The sequence below is a fragment of the Barbus barbus genome (genome assembly GCF_936440315.1).
Source record: "Barbus barbus genome assembly, chromosome: 12".
Lineage (NCBI taxonomy): Eukaryota > Metazoa > Chordata > Actinopteri > Cypriniformes > Cyprinidae > Barbus > Barbus barbus.
In genome coordinates, this window is record NC_136740.1 from 23178685 (window position 1) to 23198772 (window position 20088).

Here is a 20088-nt window from a genome sequence, read left to right on the forward strand (position 1 = left end):
GTACACACACAGTAGTGTGTGTACTCATTTTTGCTGTGACACGTGACACCAGAAGGCTCATACCAACACAAACCTGTCTCACCTGTTATACACTCTCTACGTCTCCTTCTCAGGATATAACGTGTCTTGACTAGCTGAGTTTTTTTCTTTCTTTCAACAATGCTAACGTTTGACTAGAAAGAAGGAGGTCCAACTAAGCTTTCGCTGTCTTTGGATTGTGTAATACCACTAAATCAAGCAGGGAGTCCATGACACTTTGAGAACTGAACAGAATCTTCATTGTCAGACTTGCAGGTGCTCTAAAAACGGATTTCAAGGGGCCATGGGTGAGTTTTTAAACTTCGTTTCAAAAAGGTTGTTATGATTTGGTAAGCTGTGGTACTTGGGTTATGTATAGATGTATTTTTATTGCCATTCCAACATCTATGGAAAGATCCATGTATTTTAGAAGAAACATATATAGTGATTATGTATAGCCTATATACAGTAGCCAGTTGTAGTATAATGATAAGTAACCAATAAATGACTAGTAAGTGACAGACAGGTTACACCGAGTTGCTTTTGTATCATATTTGAATCCGTTTAATATTATTACTAACAATTATCCATAGCTGAATGTATTTATTTATTTACTCAGTGTGATGTATTTGGTAAAGAAAATCGAGATGACAGTTTATGACACCAACGTCATTATAATGTTGCTTTTTTTTAGCTTACCTGATCATAAACTGCCTGTAATTAAGGCTTAATATTTAGACTGATAAAGTTTCTTATCGGAACTCAGACCAAATTCCACTGTAAATCATGCAAACTGCACTTTGTACTGCTATGCATTCTTGAGTTCAAATCTCTCAGGTTCAACTCTGTAAGCCTGTTGAAACACATTGCTCATGGCTGTCCAGCTCACCGTATTGCACTTAAATTCACATAAATTCTACCACTTCAATCTCTTTGGCATGTTTTTTCATGTCTTTCACATAATTAGATGCATTTGTCTGTAGGGTAAGTATTTCATAAAAGATAAGGCTGATTGAGAAAGTGCAACAGACTAACATCATAGCTGGCCCAAATGAAATTTGCATTTTTAGAGAAAAATCTGTAAAATGGCTATGTTAAAATGTATTTTAGATACTTATAAGTAGCTGAAAACATAATTTACAAGACAAAATATTACATATTTCATAAAACACTCCAGTTTACTAACCACCAATGTCTTAATCTCTCTTCTGTCCATTTTAGAGGTGCTTGTGCTTCTGGACTTTGAGGCGACGATGTCAGATGAGTTGACAGTGCATGTGGGGGATGTGGTGAAGAACGTCTCAAAGGGTAAAGAGGAAGGATGGCTGGAAGGAGAGCTGAGAGGAAAGAGAGGCATGTTCCCTTGCAACTTTGTCAAGGTCTGCACCTCTTGAGCACCCTTTCCATAGTTTTCCTAGTTGTCATAAACGGTCATTTTCAAATTGGCTATTCTCTCCTCACAGGAAGTGCCTGTTTACTTAATAGGGGACAGCAACAGAGAGCCAAGAAGCATGAGGAAAAGTAAGTTTACATTATAAGTTAAATAAGAAATAAAAGTGTAGTAACCATGTTTTTTGGCGTATTGACACAGTTTTACTAAAAATACCATGACTAAACTATGGTTAGTGTAGCAAAAGATCAAATAGATTGATAAAAATCATGCAGATTGGCACTCGTATTTTTCGAGAGTCAAATTAATCGGTTGAGCCAATGATTCATTCATCGTCAATGACTCGTTCATCATATACTCAAAAACATCTCCTGGCGTAAACTTGCAGAAATCTTGGCTGAATCGAAGTCCCCAACAATAACAGATATGTTTTCCTTCAAATATTCAGATTTTGTGGTGGAGAAATATGTTGTTGTTTTTCAGCGACAGATTCTTAAACTTTTACATCAAACCACAGGCGTAAGCGTCTGAAGCTGTCCAAAGCATACCGACTTGGTAGACTAAAATAAGTAGGCTAATGAAAGGTTTGTGCATTCACATCCGGTCTCAAATTATACCCACCAAAATCCATAGGCTATATCCGCCATAAAATAGAGCTTGTCATAAAACTGAAGTACTTGGAAAAGTGAAAGCTGGAAGTGCTTTTGCAGTCTAGTTCAGTTTGTTCTCACACTTTAACGTGTTGACATGTTACATATGTTTTCCACTTACTTCATTGCTCCAGCGAAGAAACCAAAGGAACAGACGAGAAAATGTGAGGTGGCTTTTCCCTACACCCCCACGAACGAGGACGAGCTGGAGCTGGTTGTTGGGGAGACCTTCGAGATTCTCAGAGAGGTGAGAAGTTCTATACATTCCTAGAAACTTCATTCATAAGAGTCTTGTGTGATTTCGTATAGCTGTTACTTGTGCTTTCTGTGAGCAGAAGTGATAATCTTTCATCATCCTTCCTTGTTAAAGTTAAAGGAATTGTTAATCCCAAAAACTCTCTCTCTCTCTCTCTCTCTCTCTCTCTCTCTCTCTATATGACATACCCGTTACACACAGTATATTGGATAAAAACACCCATCAGAAATGTTTGTGTCCTAATGAAATTTTATATTTATTCTGCCATACTTTCTTTTTGTCTGGCAGATTGAAGATGGGTGGTGGATGGGAAAGAAAAATAACAAAATAGGAGCCTTTCCGTCAAATTTTGTCAAGGAAATTTTTGTCCCTTCAAAAGGTGAAGTTGTACACTAAAACTGAAACTTGCATTTATTTTGCATAACATGCATAATCTTATTGGATTTTCTCCACAATGAATACAGTGCCCTCAATAATTGTTGTGACAAAGATTGTTGTAACTTGAGCATCCTATGTTTGTGGTATTTTTGTAGTCTCATGAAGTCTTTTGTAGACAAATCCACACATGCTTCCTGAGAAGTGTTTCTGTCACACATGTCTGATTGTTTTGGTTAGTTGTCTGATATTGCTTTTATTGTTTTATTCTTGTTTCTCAGCTTCACAATCGCTTCTTCGGTTTTACTGGCAAAACTCTGGTCCTTATGTTAACAAACGCAAATAACAGCCCACATTTTATCAGTAGCCTAGAACAAAGACTAAAAACTGACAATTTAAATGGTGGAGTAATCTCAAACATCTGTGAAGCCATTGGTTCTAAACAGTATAGTGTCATGAAATGCCTGGACTATGTATTAAAAGTGTGGTATTTTCCCTGGTGAAACCCAACTGTAGTAAAACATTATTTAATAAATAAAGTAAATATATAGAGAATAAAGTAAATGAAGAAAAAAATAAAAATGTGTTTTTCTTCCAAACATTATGGAGGGCGCTGTATGTTTGTTACTGTCTTACTGGACCCTCTTAATGTTCTGCAGATGGCAAGACAACTGAAATCAAATCCAGGCCAAAACTCTCTGAATCTGTCTTCAATAAAGAGGTGAGAATTATATTATATTAAGTTATATATTGTAATATATGGGGCGGAGTTGTGGCCTAATGGTTAGAGAGTCGGACTCATAATCCAAAGGTTGCGGGTTCGAGTCTCGGGCCGGCAGGGATTGTAGGTGGGGGGAGTGAATGTACAGCGCTCTCTCCACCCTCAATACCACGACTGAGGTGCCCTTGAGCAAGGCACCGAACCCCCAACTGCTCCCCGGGCGCCGCAGCATAAATGGCTGCCCACTGCTCCGGGTGTGTGTTCACTGCTGTGTGTGTGTTCACTGCTGTGTGTGTGCACGTTGGATGGGTTAAATGCAGAGCACGAATTCCGAGTATGGGTCACCATACTTGGCAGTATGTCACTTCACTTCATATTGTTTATTTATTTTTTCATACAGGGAAAAGTTCAACAGAGACCAAGTTTAAGGAGAAAAACATCAAGTGGTGAGAAGTCTAAAAACATGCCATACCGTACAGATAACATTGGTTAAGTAATTAAATGCTGTTTAGCTGGTTCTTGAGGTTGTACACTTCAACTTAAAGAGGGCCGAACACTATTCCCATGTTAGACAGTGACAGAGAACACACAGTCTTAAGACAATGCATATGCCGTTATCAGTGAATGAAAGGATCTATTCTTAAAGGACTTCCTTAAGCCCTTCATACCAGAAGAGCAGCAACATGTGCTTTCAGATTCACCCACCAAGCCTACCGGGCAAATCCGTTAAGGAAAAGCCCAATTTGCTAATAAGTTAATTACAACTTCAGTAAATACAAATTTAATTTCTCCGCAGTGAAAGAATGTTGTCAGGTCATGTTTGACTACACAGCTGCTGCCGAAGACGAGTTAAACCTGAAGAAGGGAGACGTCATAGCAGTCATCAATAAGGTGTGTCATTTGTGACCAACTGACTGCTTTCTATTTGTACTGTATAGCACACAGTACATTTTCTAATGAAAAACAAAGTTACTCAATAGATTTGTATGTAAAGGATAATGTACAGTCAGCTGGTCATTGCAGCAAAATAATAAATGATGATCAGGTGATTCAAATGCAACACAAAACAATCTTGAATCATTCTAAAGAGGTATGTTTTGTGAAAATGACAGCATGACTTTACATTATCTTGCTGATTACGTTTACTTAAATGACTACTTAAAGCAATAGCTCACCCAAAAATGACAATTGTATCATCATTTACTTAATAATGCATCCTTTCTGAAAGTATTAATTTCTTTAAAAAAAAATCTTACTGACCTCAGATTTTTTGAATGGTAATTTATATGAAACGAAAAGGGCATATCTCATGTGTATATTAATAACTAATTACCTCCTCATTTGTTTTTTTATACCCCATATACAAGTTTGTGTCTTTTTCTGGGCAGTGATTCAGCTTTGTGTATTTATTTTCTTTTTCTTTTTCCTAAAGTCCACTGAGGACGAGGGCTGGTGGGAGGGAGAACTGAACGGACGCAGGGGCTTTTTTCCTGATAACTTCGTCATGGTGATCCCAGCGGATACTCTTCATGTGAGTGTGGGACAGAGAAATGTTCTCATGATTGGCCCATTTGTGCACTGTTAGAGAATGGGAGTCTCCCTTTTGTCAACAATGTTCTGGGCTGATAGTAATGCGCTGGCTTAGAAAACCGATTTTAGGCAGAGGACATTAACCCTAGTTTACAAATAGTTTAATTTGTTTTAAGATGGAACAGACTGGAGGTTATAAATCTGTTTTTAATAACTTGATCTTGTCTGTGATGACACAAGAAGGCTAACTGTGGTCTGTACATGACTGTATTTTCTTCCTGTTACTTTGGAATTATTAAAAGAGATTGACTCAGAGGTTTCCATTAGAAGAGAGGAACACTAAAAATGGTGACTGGATTCCTCCTACATGGAAAGAGTGTGAGCTTTATCTTTCTCAGAAGGACTAATCTATATTTTGTTGACAATTTCTCGTTTCTGACGCAGACTGAAAATGCAGGGCAGCCACCGGTGAGACAAGGCTCTCAGAAAAATGCAGGTAAGACATCAGCACCTGTCAACTCTGTTTCTTTAGATTATATCAAACGTAGCTGGAAATGTTGCTAGAAACAGCATTAAAAGATTTCAGGGGGTGTGTTAGCTGGTTTGATAAGATGAAAAACCTGTAGTGGCACGGCGTCTTTAAAGTACTTTTTACTGTCAATTCTAAACTAAAGTTTGTAGGTTTAATTCTTGCATGGTGCGACCCATAGCCATTACTTAAAACAACAACAACAAAAAATTGCGCTAAATTAATCACTTTCTGTTTTGTGAAAGTAGTATATTTATGCATCTTTATTTTAGTATTCCATTTTTAGCAAGTTATACACTAGCACAATTATGCTAACCTTGAAAAACTAGATCTTGTAATATAAAATTAGAATTTTTGTGCACTGCTTTGTGTCTTTATAAGAACTCCGATGTCCTCTTCAAATAAGTATATAGTTCATCAAAAGACATGAATATATACTTACCAGTTAGTAAACACAATATCAGTTAAGCTGGAATTCATCATATAAAATAATGACTCTTGACTTCTTGAAATCAGACACAACCTTTATTATGCATTAGACACTGCTAAGAATGATTTTTTTTTTTTTACTTAGAGGACGTTTGTGTCATTTTTTACTTACAGTGCCCTCCAAAAGTATTGGAATAGTAAAGGCAAAATTGTTCTGTTGGCTGTAGAGTCAAGACATTTACAAATATGATTAAAAGATGAATATGAGACAAAACTACAGAGTCACATTTTATTATTGGGTGATTCAACACATAGATGTTTTACCAGCTAAGAAGTTCAGCACTTTTAGAGTTTCATCCCTCTATCTGATGTGAGCATAAGTATTGGAACAGTTGCCTCAGAGATCTTTCTAAGTGATCAGCTGTGTCCTGTTGCATTAATTCTTCAGATATTAAAAGCAGGGAATGTGTCGTATCAGTTGTATCCATTACTTCTGCATTCTGAATCTTGCATTCGATGATGACACACACAAACCAGGATGAAGACGAGGGAGCTGACTTTGAGAGAAAAGCAAGCAATTTGGATGCTAAAAGAAAAGAGGAAGTCAGTTAGAGCTCCAGCAAAAACAAAGGGCGTGGAGAAATCAAGAGTTCGGAAACCACCAGCGACACCAGCAACCAACTAAGACCTGATCGGCTGAGAAGACAACAGTAGTTGATGACAGACAAATCATAAAAGCTGTGAAAATGAACCCTAAAAGACATGTCTGTAAAATCACCAACAACTTCCAGAAAGCTGGGGTGATGCTCTGACAATTTACTGTCCTCAGGAGACTTTGACACAGAATTACAGATGCTACACAGCAAGATGCAAACCTCTGACCAGCACCAAAAATAGAAAGGCAAGATTAGAGTTTGTAAAAAAGCACAAAGGTTAGTCAGAAGAGTTTTGGAACTGTGTTTATGGACCGATGAGACAAAGATGAACCTTTATCTAAGTGATGGGAAAGCAAAAATGTGGAGAAAAAAAGGGAACTGCAATGATCCCAAGCATACAGCCTCATCTGTAAAGCATGGTGGAGGGGGTGTCATGGCATGGGCATGCATGGCTGCCTCTGGAACAGGTCCTCTCAACTTTACTGATGACTTAATGTATGATGACAGTAGCAGAATGAATTTAGAAGGGTACAAAACCATCTTGCCTACCAATATTCAAGAAAATGCCACCAGATGCATTGGGAAGTGCTTCATATTGCATCAGGACAATGACCCAAAAACCCCTGCCAGTTCAGTCAAGGAATTTATAAGGGCAAAGAAATGGAAAGTCTTCGATTGCCCAAGTCAATCTCCTGATTTAAATCCGATTTAACATGAATTTCAGCAGCTGAAGAGGAGAGTAAAGACAGAAACTCCCCAAAACAAGCAACAATTGGAATTGGCTGCATTAAAGGCTGGGAAAAGTATTTCAAAGGATGAGACCAAGAGTCTGGTGATGTCTATGGGTCACAGACTCACTGCTGTGATTGTGCGCAAGGGATCTGCAACTAAATAATAGCGTTTAATCTTTTATATCTGCCTTATGTTCAACTGTCCCAATACTTATGCTCACATCAATGAGTGGGATGAACTCTAAAAGTGCTGTTCCTTTTATTTGGTAAAACATACATGTGTTGTAATGGCTAATAATAAAATGTGACATTCTGTAGTTTTGTCTCATATTTGTCTCACATTCATATTTGCAAATGTCTTGACTCCACAGCCAACAGAGCAATTTTGTCTTTACTGTTCCAATACTTATGAAGGGCACTGTATATAATGTGTGTGTGTGTGTGTGTGTGTGTGAAATACACTGATGGAAACTACAAGCTGTAAAATACAGTTTCTGCACCTGTTATTGACAACTGTCATTTCTAGGACAGGAAGTAGGCTTTTTGCTCATATCATGTTTTGTTTTGCACTCGAGCATGAGACTCTTTTTCCCTTCAGTCTGATCATATTTTGTTTGCTGCAGAATGTAATCTGTAACAGTATTAAAGTGGTGTTAAAAGCCTGGAAATGTAGTGCAAGAATCTCTGTTCATTACTTAAGTTTTAAATCTGACACACATCACACTCATTACCACAAACTGCTCTAAGAAACACTGATGCAGCTGTGTGGGGCTGTGACAGGAAGTCGTAGGCCATGAAGAGATGTCATGTGAGCAGACTCTAGAGAAAGGCAAGGGCAAAGTGGAGCACCCCTGTGCTCTCTATATATAAACGTCTTCATATTAATATAGGGTTGTATTGCTGGAATACTGAAAAAACTCACAGGGTATGTATAGACTTTTTATTCTTCAGTATTTTCAGTTCTTGGATTTTCATGTTCTCTACATTCTTTGCTCTACAAGCATTGTGATATATTCACAATATATATATATATATATATATATATATCACAATGCTAGATGTGTTTGCAGTGGATGTCGCTTGTCGCTTGACTGCATGCAATTAGAAAAGTCGGTAACACTTTAGAATACTGATCCTTTGTTAATGAATAACTACACAGGAACAAGTCACTAATGCACTATTAACATTGTAGTAACTACTATTACCAAACAAGAAACTATGATTAGTGATTTAGTAGTAATAGCGCTCAGTTGAAACTGGTAGTTCACTATTAGCTAATCAATAACTACAATTCTTTTATATATCCTGGAGAAATACTAAGAACTACTGTATACAGGTTCATAATTAATGTGAATTATGCACAATGTATAATTAATTCTAAAATGAAGATCATGGTAACCCACTAGTAATGACTCAAGTGTTACTACATCCTTCTGAAGAAACTACTAATTATTTGGATCAGTATTCTAAAGTGAAGATCACAGTAACCCACTAGTAATGATTTAAGTGTTACCAAAGTGTTACCAAATCTAGCAAAATGAATTACTAACCAAAACCTTACAAAAACCTTAAAGGTTTACAATGACTTCAGTAATTACTAGTGGATTACCACAACCTTTACTTTAGAATTAATTATACATTATGTATTATTCATATTAATTACGAACCTGTATACAGTAGTTCTTAGGGAGGTATGAAAAATTAATAATTACTGATTAGCTAATAGTGAACTACCACTTTCGACTAAGCACTATTACTTACTAATTCATTAATCAGAGTTTCTTGTTAGTTACTAGAGTGCTAATAATGTGTTACTCATGTGTTCTTGTGTAGTTATTCATTAATGATGGAACAGTATTTTAAAGTGTTACCGAAAAGTCACAGAATGTGGTTTTGAACCTTTTTTTTGAAAATTTGGTTTCATAAGAAAAGATCTAATCAAAGTAGTCCTGATGGTAGATGAAGCAATGTTCTGTATGAGAGAGGATGTTTACTCAAAATAATTACATGTGATATTTATGGCTTTGACTTTATCTTAGATAGTGACTTTAATGTCTTGTTTGATTTTGACTCCACAAGAGTAATTCTGAATGAGAACAGAGATCTGGTCTTTTTTGTTTTGCAAGACAGTTTAATGACTGTTAATACTTGAAACGATTTGGGCTTATTAAGGGAACCCATGATATTTTTTGTGTAGCCACAGGAAACAGCCTGTTCCCATGCCACAGAGACCTCCAGCATGTAATCCTTATAGTTGTGAGAATGCTTCAAAGTGATGTTTATTTTTAAAATTGCTTCAAGGGTGCAGGCTGGCCTCTGGTCTTCTTTAGACAAGAGATAACAGTCCAAAAAAAGAAGCAAAATTGATAAGGGTGAAGATTTTTTTGTAAGTTACATTTTTAAAGAGTTGTTAGTAGAACGTATGGAGAAAAACAAAACAAATGGATAGAGCCACCACTGTCAGATGAAAAATCATAATACTGACTGCAAAATTTTATATCTTCTTATATCTCAGTGAACCGGATGCCAGTGATGGACCAGAACAGCTCTGACACGAACACAAAGACGGAGACTAAAAGTAATCATTCTGAACAAACCTGTAAATGTTCTTGCTAAAGTATAAGATCCTGTCTTGATAATTGAAATATATAGTAAACGCACATCTAAATTTTTTTATTAAATGTTTATTTAAATTACACATGTACAACATTTATTACTTTAGTAAATATCTGAGCTCATGTAAAAGCACTGCTGTCTGAGGAAATTGATCAGTTATGATAATATTTATCTCGTCTTTGCACTCTCTCCTCTTTGCTCAGGTGACAAACCGGACACTAAAGACTTTCGAAGTGACCCACCTGGTAAAATTAAGTTGCCCGGTCTGCACAAACCACCCGTTCCACCACCACCAGTGAAGGAGAAGCCCATAAAACTAGTACCAAAGTAAGTGATGCCTCAGCAAATCATCTTTGCGCATACAACCTTCTGTGATGCTTTTCATCACAAGTAATGCCAAAAATAGAAGGAATCTGAAACAGAAAATTTTCACTATTTCACCAGATAAATGAAATCATGAATTTCCTTTCATCGGATAGATTTATTGTGCTAAAGAGACTGAATTCCACCTCATTAGATGATCATTTAGCATTATGTGTTATTCTAAAGGGCCTGTGAATGCTCAGTCTTGTAGAGAGCAATGGAAATTTTATGAGTTGCTGAGGGACTAAACAAACCAAACTGCCTGTTTCCTGTTTTTCTGAGTGAGAGTGCGTCTTTTGGCAGAGTTTACAGAAAGAACTGTCATTCTGACTGAAATGCATGTACAAACTTAGACATTACAGTCAATTAACAATTAATATAACATTTTCCACAACAAATCAGAGAGGTGCATTGTTTGAAAAAAGCTCACGGCACTCTAAAACACATTAGACACCACGTTACAGATGCTGATGTTTATTTTGATTTCAGTGCAGAGAACGATGCTATTAAATTGAAACTACGTTGAAAATCTGTGGCTCCTGCTTGCTTTGTATTTGTGTGTTTTAAGTACTCAGAAGTTTCTGAAATGTATTTTAATGTATTGTATGTGTGTAATATGCATGATGCATATTTCCCCCTCTTAGAAATGAAGAGCCACAACCTGTCTCGCCTAAACAACAGCCCCCAGCTTCACCAGTACAGAAAGAGGTTAAAGAGAAGACCCCTGACCAGTTTGACGGTGTAGATGTGTCCTCAGAGAAACTGAGCCATCCCACAGCCAACAGAGCCAAACCTCCACAGAGAAAACCACCAACAGCCCTCAGCTCTGCCACACAAGTGAGCCTAACACACTCACACAAGTGCCAAGATTTGAGTCGATTGGAGGATTGGTTGATTTGAAGTTGATTTCAGTTTAAGAGATTAATTGCTTCAAAATGTGTCAAGTATTAACACTTAATCACACTTGAGGTGTGCCACTCAAGCCAAATCATGCCAAGGGTGGTGCATGAAGAATGATGATAAAAATTAAGAAATTAAAAATTAGGGCTGTCAATCAATTAAAATAATTAATCATGATTATATATAACAATTATAAAGATGTAGTCGAGTTAGTGTTTAAATGACTTTAGTAACAGTTAATACATTCTAATGTCTTTATAAATAATGCAAATGACATCTGTTTTTCATAAAGGTTCCAGCTGAAATTGATCACAGTGAAACTTCAGAAGAGAAAGATGGATTACCACAAAATATTCCAGAGGTTTGGATAGCTCTTTATAATAACTTTCATTCATATTATTATTATTACATTATGTAATGCTTCACAGATCAGATCAGCTCATGTGCCTTCAAATATTTAAAACATGATTCATACACAATATTATCATATATATTGATGTTTGAAAATACATGAACTATTGCTCTGTTAAGCATTATATCATGTTTTAAGGACTTATTAATGAAAGTTGTTTTAAAGTGTTACCAAAGGTTGGAAACGTATTGATATTACATTATGGAATTATATTTGTCTATAAAACATCTCCTTACATGTCTGGTATATACTATCAAAAGTTTGAAGTCGGTAAGATTTTTATGTTTTTAAAAGAAGTCTTTTATGCTCACCACAGCTGCATTTGATTGATGAAAAATACAGAGAAATATTATTACAATTTAAAATAACTTTTTTTATTTTATTGTATTTTGTGCTCAAGAAACATTTCTTATTATCAATGTTGAAATCACTAGTGCTGCTTAATATGTTTGTAGAAACCATGATACATTTATTTCAGGATTCGATGAATAGAACATTCAAATGAACAGCATTTTCTTTTAAATCTTTTGTAACAATGTAGAAGTCCTATTTGACACTTTTTTTTTATCAAGTTATATCCCTCTTCATCCCTCAGTTGCTCAGCTGCTGGTATTTTTTCCTCAGGGTACAGAACCTCAGTCATCACCTTCCACCAAGACAGACCAGGTAGCTAAAACCACGTCACCACCCAAGACACCGACTGAAAGCAAAGCTGTGGCTCAGGAGGAGAGTGCTTCACTGGCCTCTGTGCTGACAGAGCTTAAAGATATCCGCATGTCACTGGATCTCCTCAAAGCACAGCACGAGTGAGTATGAGCTCCTAACTACCACACCTGAATGATCATATCACACATTTCTCTTATTCCAATATCCCTCTTTAATGACCAGGAGAGACATAAAGGAGCTTAAAGATGAACTGAAGGATGAGACGGAAAAACGAATGAGATTACAGGTAAGTGGTGAGATTTGAGTCTATTCTGTGTAGATTATTACGTGCAGATAATAAAGTCTCACTGTGCTATGATATACATCTAAAACTTGTAGAATTCACATAAATACTATATTAAAAATTCACTTGGAATTCACAAATCACATATTTATGGCTTTACTAACTCAAAAGACTCGAAGTAGTGTAATAGAATTAGGGCAAACTTTATTTCAATTGCTTGAGCAACAAAGAAAGAAGAGGAAAAATACAAAAATAGAAGTAGATTGCAGTGATTTTTTTTTTTTTTTTTTTTTTTGCATCACAGTTTCTCATTCAGTTAAATACAGTTAAATCCTGTATTCCAAATTAAATCTAGTTGCCAATGGCACATAGAAAAAAAAAAATCTGATAATTACCGTCTTCATCCTCAAGAGAGCAGCAATGAGTTAAAACTACAACTTGTTTGAACTCAAAACAACTGAATCGCATAACAGTTGTCATAAAGGATAAAAATAGCAAAATATCTAAACAATATAATTTCTTAACTGATAGAATTTATTTACCTCAGAATAATGTCAACTAGCTTGATTTTACACTGTAGAATTCAAATATAGTCTCACTTTAATGCTAGTCTTCACTTAATGCCAAGAACAACTTATTAAATCATTTGTTTATATTTATAGGATGAGGTGGAGGCTCTGAGGAAAAAACAGTGAACATTGAACACCGGGAGTATTTCACTACCCCCAGTGATCCTTCTCTGGGACATGGACGTAAAGATGTTGGGGAATGGAAATCCAGCACGTGACTGATTGATTGATGAATTCCTGGTTGAGTGGACCAGAAGCCAGAGCTTAAATAAGAGAGCAGAACTACAAAAAAAACTTATGGTTTTCTCATGTACTGCTTATCAGCTCATTTGGTTGTGGGAGTCCTCGGCGTTCATTTCTTAAGACATGCGTTTTGAAATGTGTAAATATCAGATATCCAATATCCTTTATTTTCATGGAAATTCAGGGATAATGTAAGGCCATACACACTTTCTATTATTAATATATGTCTGTTTTGTGGTTGTATTCTGTAACAAATAATCAATAAATAGTTCCACTTGCTTTTGCTCCAAGCCTGATTTACCCAGAGATGTTCTGATAAACATGAGTTGGCATCTTTTTTAGTGCATAAATGTTTTGTCTTTGTTAAAATGTATGATACGAAACTTACTTTGAGATTTGCAATGTTATGTTAAGATTAATTTAGAGTTTAAGAAAAAGTGGGTTTTAAAATGAGCATGCGCAATGAAAAATCCAGTATCACCCATATTGATACATTTTTAAAAAGTCTAATATCAACTAATAACTGATATGGTACCAATATATATTGTGCATTCCTAAATAAAGCCAAAAAACATCCTGCTCAACATGGGTCCTGCTAACATGAGTCCCGAGTAACATGGTTATACCAATCAGCAGATGGTTTAAAACAATCAAGGGTTGATTTGCCAATCGTCTATGATAAAACCCTCAGAGCCATCAGAATATTTCAGTAACAAATTACATATTTGCACACCTGATTAGTCTGATCTTTTTATCGTTTTATTTCTAGTTAAAATTTCCTTCTGGCCTTGGAATATGGAATGATATCAACATATAATGGCAAGATGTGTGTGTTTGATTGAAATATTGAGCTTTACTTTCACTGAAAATGCTGAAACCCAAACAATTAGTCCAAAGCGTACCAATAAAAGGTGTTTGCATGAGACAGAATGGTAGAATTTTCTATTGAAATAACTTAGAAACTATGTAAACTTGAGAACTGCTCATAGGACACCTAATATGTATAGAACCCACATGGAATCCCAGATGAGCCTGAAAAAGTCAAGAATTTGTTTTGATTGATGGTACAGTCATCCCTGTAATTCAACCTACAAACCTTACAAACATTTCTGTTATTTGGAATTAGTCTATATGTCATTAAATACTGTCCATTTCCAATGATTAGTCAGACTATGAGGAGCTAATGTGTTCCACATGCTTTCCAGATGTTGTTTTCAGTCTAAAGGGAAACTAAATCCGCACCGGTCTCACATCACATCTTCACAAAGGGAAAATGGACTTTCAGATTCAGTTTGACAAAGCAAAGAGCTTTTAAACAGCGTTTTCTGTGTTATAATTCATCACAAATGATCTGGAAGCAATCGAATTGTGTTTTGAGTCATTTCATCATAAAGTTCTGTATTTGTACGTCATTGATATATTTCATTCACAAAAAATAAAGCTATCTTGTTTCATTATCTTAATATTATGATGCCTGTTTCACATTGTAGCATTAAAACAATTGAATTTATGCATTTATATTTATTATTATAAATCATGAAAATAATTATCTCATTTGCATCGAATTTTAAATTCCATTCTGTTCATTTCCATTGAAAAGTTTGGGATTAGCAAGATTTTTAATGTTTTTTAAAGAAGTATCTTTTGCTCATCAAGGCTGTATTTATTTGATCAAAAAATAGAAAAAAAAACAAATATTGTGAAACATTACAATTTAAAAGTTTTCTATTTTATTATACTTTAAAATATAATTTATTCTTGTGATGCAAAGCTGAATTTTCATCATCCATCAGTCTTCAGTGTCACATGATCCTTCAGAAATCATTCTGATTTATTATCAATGTTTTAAATAGATGTGCTGCTTAATATTTATTTTATTGGAACTTGATACTTTGAGGATTCTTTGATAAATAAAAGTTAAAAAGAACAGCATATTCATAACACTTTTTATTAATTTAGCACATCCTTGCTGAATAAAAGTATTAATTTCTTTAAATTCTTAAAAAAAACAACTAATCCCAAACTTTTGAACAGCAGTGTATATTGCCATGTAGCTTTATAATCTATGAGTTACTGCATGATTTGACAGAGGATAAAAAAATAAAAAATCAAGTAATATAGTACAAAAATATCAAGTAAAAAAATCTATACACAAATAGCATGGTGCAAAAGAGCATTTGCTTTCAGTGAACTTCTAATAATCACCTACAATATACAAATAGTTTTTAAACATCAATTCAGTTGTCAAAGTCTAAGAAAATGACTTTTCAATAAGCACCATGACTTAGGGACTGATATCAACTTGCCCGGTCCAAATGTTGCATACAGAACAGCTGTACCCGTGGTCTGTAGGATTACAATAACATCAATATAAAAAAAAGAAATGCAAATGCTGTCCATTAACAGTCTTTCAAAGTACTGCACTCAGCCAGTGAAATGTCCAGGAGTGTTAGTAGTAGTGCACTCTTCCTATAGTGCCTGTCCCTGCTCCCAGGATGTCCGGCTGTCCGTTTCTCCAGATTTCCCTGATGATCCTCTCCCTTTCCTCCAATCGCTGTGCCCGCTCCAGCTCCTCGGCTGAGGTGAACACGTTCCTGCTCAGTGTCCCTTCTGGCGTGATGAGATTGTTGCTCATGGGGATCTCTGTGGTGCTGTGCCGGATGGAGGAGTCCAGGCCTCCTGCATCTTCCTCCTCCTCATCATCACTCTCCTCATCTTCCTCCTCCTCCTCACTATAGTCTTTCAGCTGTTTTTTCTCCGGCGTGGGGGGTGCCGTAGTGGTCCGAGGCTTGCAGGAAATCCGGATGACCAGGAGGCAGAGAGTGAGCACCAGGCCAAAACAGACGCCGATGACAAAGTAAAGGCCAAAACTCTCTGGATTGGCTGGATAGATAGGGAAACGAGTCTGGTTTAGTCACTGGAACATATTCATACGAGTTTACTGTTATTTAACCTGAGTTGTATATTAAACATGGAAAAAGCACTGACCTTTAATGTGAGCATAAGCAGCAATAGTGTTGCTCAATAAGTCCATCTCCTTCCTTTTTACATTCATCCTGGCTTTGTCCTGTGTTTTATAACCTACAGGATAAAAAAATAAATAAAATATTGTTGATAAAGGTGATTGGTGCTTGTTTTCAGCACATGGTTAAGAGTGACTGCTAAGTGGTTTTTAGTGCATTGCTAATGTGTTCTGGGTGGTTTCTGACTGTCCTAAAAACACTGCAAAATTCATATTTTTGTAATCAATATTTTATTTTATTATTTTATTGTTTTTATTAATTGATTAATTTATTTTGCTTTATGAAGCTAGATCATCACAAAAAAAAAGAGGCAATTAACAAGATGTGAAATTTTGTTATAGACTCATTTTTGATGCAAAATTTTGAGGTGAAATTAGCTGTATGTTTAGATTAGGGCAGATTAGTTCACTGAAAAGCTACGCAATGTCACGTTCATAACTGCAGATTAATCAATCCCTGAAATTAGCTTTAAATAGTTATATTATAAAACTGAGTAAGTTTTCAAATATAGAATACATTCAGAATTGAATTAATCTAAAAATCAAAAATTCTAATAAATTAATAAATGCAAGAATTTCAGGCCAAACAAAAACTAAGCCAAAGGCTTCTGTGTTCCAAAAGTAAAAGCGACAGACTAGTCAAACTGAGCATTTTAACCAATCACAGAGCTACTACAATTCTCTGGCACTATATATAGACACTATATATAACAGTTCAGTAAAAACATCCTGAAGTTCACAACCCTTCCCTGCGAGCTCCTGTTGTGAGGTTGAAAGGTCAGTATTGCCAAGAGCTAGTGGGGCCCATTTCCCTTACAAAACTCCACCTAATTCTGTGTAGCCAGTAGTCAGATTCTTTTGTATCTGAATAAAGGACATGATACAATACTCTTCCCTAATGACGTCCATTCAAATACATCTCCAGCCTTTTCCTTTCCTGTTTTGTTTGCATCTGTAGTGTATTTCCTCTCTGACTCTTTTCCCTCCTATCTGTGAACTCCCAAGTAAGATTCATATTTCCAGAGGTTATATTAATAACCCCAAACAAACATATCCTCCCTATGACAGTTCTGCTCCTGGTTCTCATCTCAATCCACAACGCATTGCAGGCACCACAGAAATAGAGGAGAACTGGGGTCATGTGCGCCTGCCGGATCTTACCACACTTCCTGTGTCCCCCACTCCTCTTTTTTTATCCCATCCACTACGGTCACACAGAACTTCCTGCTGGCATTGGTTTTTCTCGCTCACTATTGTTCTCCGTCTGTGAGATCATTGCTGTACACATACTGTTTAAGTATGCAAACTCAGTCATTTAAATGGGCTTAAACGACTACGTAATAATTAATAATAATAATAATAATGTAATAATTATCGCAGCATTTACAATTTGGCCCTACAAAAATGAACTTTTAAAGGCACAATTTACCCAAAAACAGACCTGTATGACTTAATTGGAACGCAAAAGATGTTAGTTTCAATGTTAACACTAATCTTTTACGTACAATGAAAAAATATAGTAACCAGAGGCATTCAAGCACCATCTTTGAAGTACCTCTTTTAATATTCAAATGTTAAAGTCAGTTGTAAAACAAATTAAAATGTGATCATTATGAAATTATAAAAAAAAAGTAATTTTCTAAAATTTAACCCCCCCCCCCCCAAATGAAACAAAAACTAAAAACAGAAGTAGCCTAAAAATAAATGCATTGAGATTTACCATATAAAGCAATCAGTTCCTCCTCATGGTGCGCTGTTTTTTGAGATGGATCAAGCGTCTCACTCTGGCTATGGCCTTGTGTTCTCAGAATATCTTTGGTCTTCGTCTGCACAATGACAAAAGCAAACACACACATACACACAGAGAGAGAGAGAGATGCACACCCTTGTCAGACCACATCACATCTAAAATCACTGAGGCATCTGCAGTGCAAACAAATGCAAGGCGCCAGATTGCGCTGTGCACACAGGAAGTCAGCTTGAGATCTAATAGCCTAAAACAGATTCCCATTTCATCTATGAAAATGCAATAAATCATATCCCAGATAGGAATCCACTACATGATAAATGAGTCACTCAAACTTAGCAGGAGTGAACTGAATTAGAAAAATAAATCACAGCATGAACCGGCTGAACAGAAGCATAATGAATAAATGTTTCAATATTAACTTCTGTGTTCATTTTTGTCAGCTTTCTTCATGTTACACAGTACTAGCCTAAATTATTCAGTTTGTGCAAGTTATGAAGCTATGCTACCAGACATTTGGCCCGAGCTCTGAAATATTTCATAGGCAGATGGTGTGAAAAAAAATGGCAGAAACAGGAGGTTTCTTTCAGAGTTGGTTTAGTAAAGCCCCTTTGCTTTGCAGTGCCGATTTGGATCTAGCTGACTCTTGGAAATTCGTAACGTGTATAGAAACCACAGCCAGTGATCATAACAAATTTTGACCCACATGGCAAACCCAGAAATGACCCAGAAGAGAGACTGTATGAACATTTCACTTGGAAGCTGGATCAAAATGCATGCTCCTGTAGGGTTCCTGTCTGAATTACTGAAGTGGCTGATCCAGAAAGTCCATGACACACATGCACTAATAAAAATTATAATAATTTAATTACACAACAATACACAAAACACCAGAAAATGTAGAAATATTAACTTAGTAAAGTAATAATCTCCAGAAAAATATTCACCCTACACTCACAGCACAGTCATGTCTAAGTGGAATCTAATGGCAGATGGAGACATGTTTAAAGTCCATCTAAACACCTATTAACCTGCTGTGTTGTTTTGTTTTTCCCCTGAGGAGGAAATTATTTGCAGGCCTCCTGCCCTCGTGCAATCCTGTCACTCCAACATCAGCGGTTTTCTTTCCCTGGCCTCATGTTCTGCTCCAAAGCAGATGTTGCATTTAAACTTGACAAAGCAAAGGGGAAATAAAATACCAATGTATGTTCTGATGTCTGGGGACATTAATAAGGCTCTGAAAACATAATTTATTGGTTTGAGCGAACTATAGGCACATGGTCAAAGTTTAAATGTGACCCTTAAAAATATCTCTTGTTGGTGCAACTCCATGTGGTCAGGTTCCTAGAGTCTTACTAAATAATATTTTAACTTGGAAAAAAAAAAAAACTTTATATTAATATATACATTACTATAAAATATTAAAGTACACCACTTTAGAAGTGAAATATTACAATTTAAAATTACTGTTTTCCATTTTAATATATTTTAAAGTGTAATTTATTCCTGTGGTGGAAAAGCTGAAATTTCAGCAGCTATTACTTTTTCTGACATTTGTCAGGCTAGACACCATATTTAACACCATGTTTTTTTGTCCACTACAAATTCCAAACAGTTTTACAACATAATAAAAAATATTTTTTGAAAGTTTAATGTTGCTTTGGCAAAATGACTGACACCAAGAAACACAAGATTGAATAGACTTTACTCTGCTTGTATTAATTCTCATTCATGTAAAATTATAAATCGCCCATTGCTCAGGTTGGAACTTGCTGTACATTTTGGAAAAGCACAGAGATCCTCCATATACAATTTTGAGAGAGGAAAAAATGCACTTGAATTCCAGATAAAGCTGTCATGCATTAAGACTTGGAAACCATTTTTTTGCACTCCACTGAACAGTTGATTTAATAAAGAAAAAACAAGTGAATACCAAAGCAAGCACTGCCTAGATCGCAAAGCCTGGGAAAAGGCCAGAAATA

The 20088-nt window shown here is 35.9% G+C and overlaps 2 protein-coding genes across 5 annotated transcripts in view; one reads left to right on the plus strand and one right to left on the minus strand.

The window, feature by feature from the left end:
- The first annotated feature begins 44 nt into the window (after positions 1 to 44).
- Positions 45 to 14263, plus strand: LOC306877899 (SH3 domain-containing kinase-binding protein 1-like). Of its 2 annotated transcripts, XM_079429927.1 has the most exons (17): positions 146 to 326; positions 1240 to 1397; positions 1482 to 1539; positions 2193 to 2305; positions 2603 to 2693; positions 3349 to 3410; positions 3811 to 3856; positions 4207 to 4301; positions 4843 to 4941; positions 5385 to 5436; positions 9801 to 9863; positions 10105 to 10228; positions 10909 to 11101; positions 11457 to 11525; positions 12201 to 12382; positions 12465 to 12528; positions 13188 to 14263. In XM_079429927.1, the coding sequence occupies exons 1-17, from the start codon at positions 323 to 325 to the stop codon at positions 13218 to 13220; spliced, it is 1506 nt and encodes a 501-aa protein (XP_079286053.1). In that variant the 5' UTR covers positions 146 to 322; the 3' UTR covers positions 13221 to 14263. The 2 variants fall into 2 exon arrangements, with proteins under 2 accessions (XP_079286054.1, XP_079286053.1); XM_079429928.1 differs by lacking the exon at positions 11457 to 11525 and having other exon boundaries at positions 45 to 326; positions 13188 to 14261.
- The window catches only part of LOC306877900 (protein eva-1 homolog B-like), a 16026-nt gene continuing 10111 nt past the window's right edge, over positions 14174 to 20088 (minus strand). For 2 of the 3 annotated variants that reach the window (XM_079429930.1, XM_079429931.1), the window contains 3 exons: positions 18080 to 18185; positions 16326 to 16418; positions 14174 to 16220 (listed from right to left, as the gene is read on the minus strand). In XM_079429930.1, coding sequence (XP_079286056.1) covers positions 15787 to 16220; positions 16326 to 16392 — 501 coding nt within the window. In that variant the 5' untranslated portion in view covers positions 16393 to 16418; positions 18080 to 18185 and the 3' untranslated portion in view covers positions 14174 to 15786. Of the gene's footprint in view, positions 16221 to 16325; positions 16419 to 18079; positions 19614 to 20088 lie in introns of those variants that run through there. The other variant, XM_079429929.1, reaches the window with a different exon arrangement.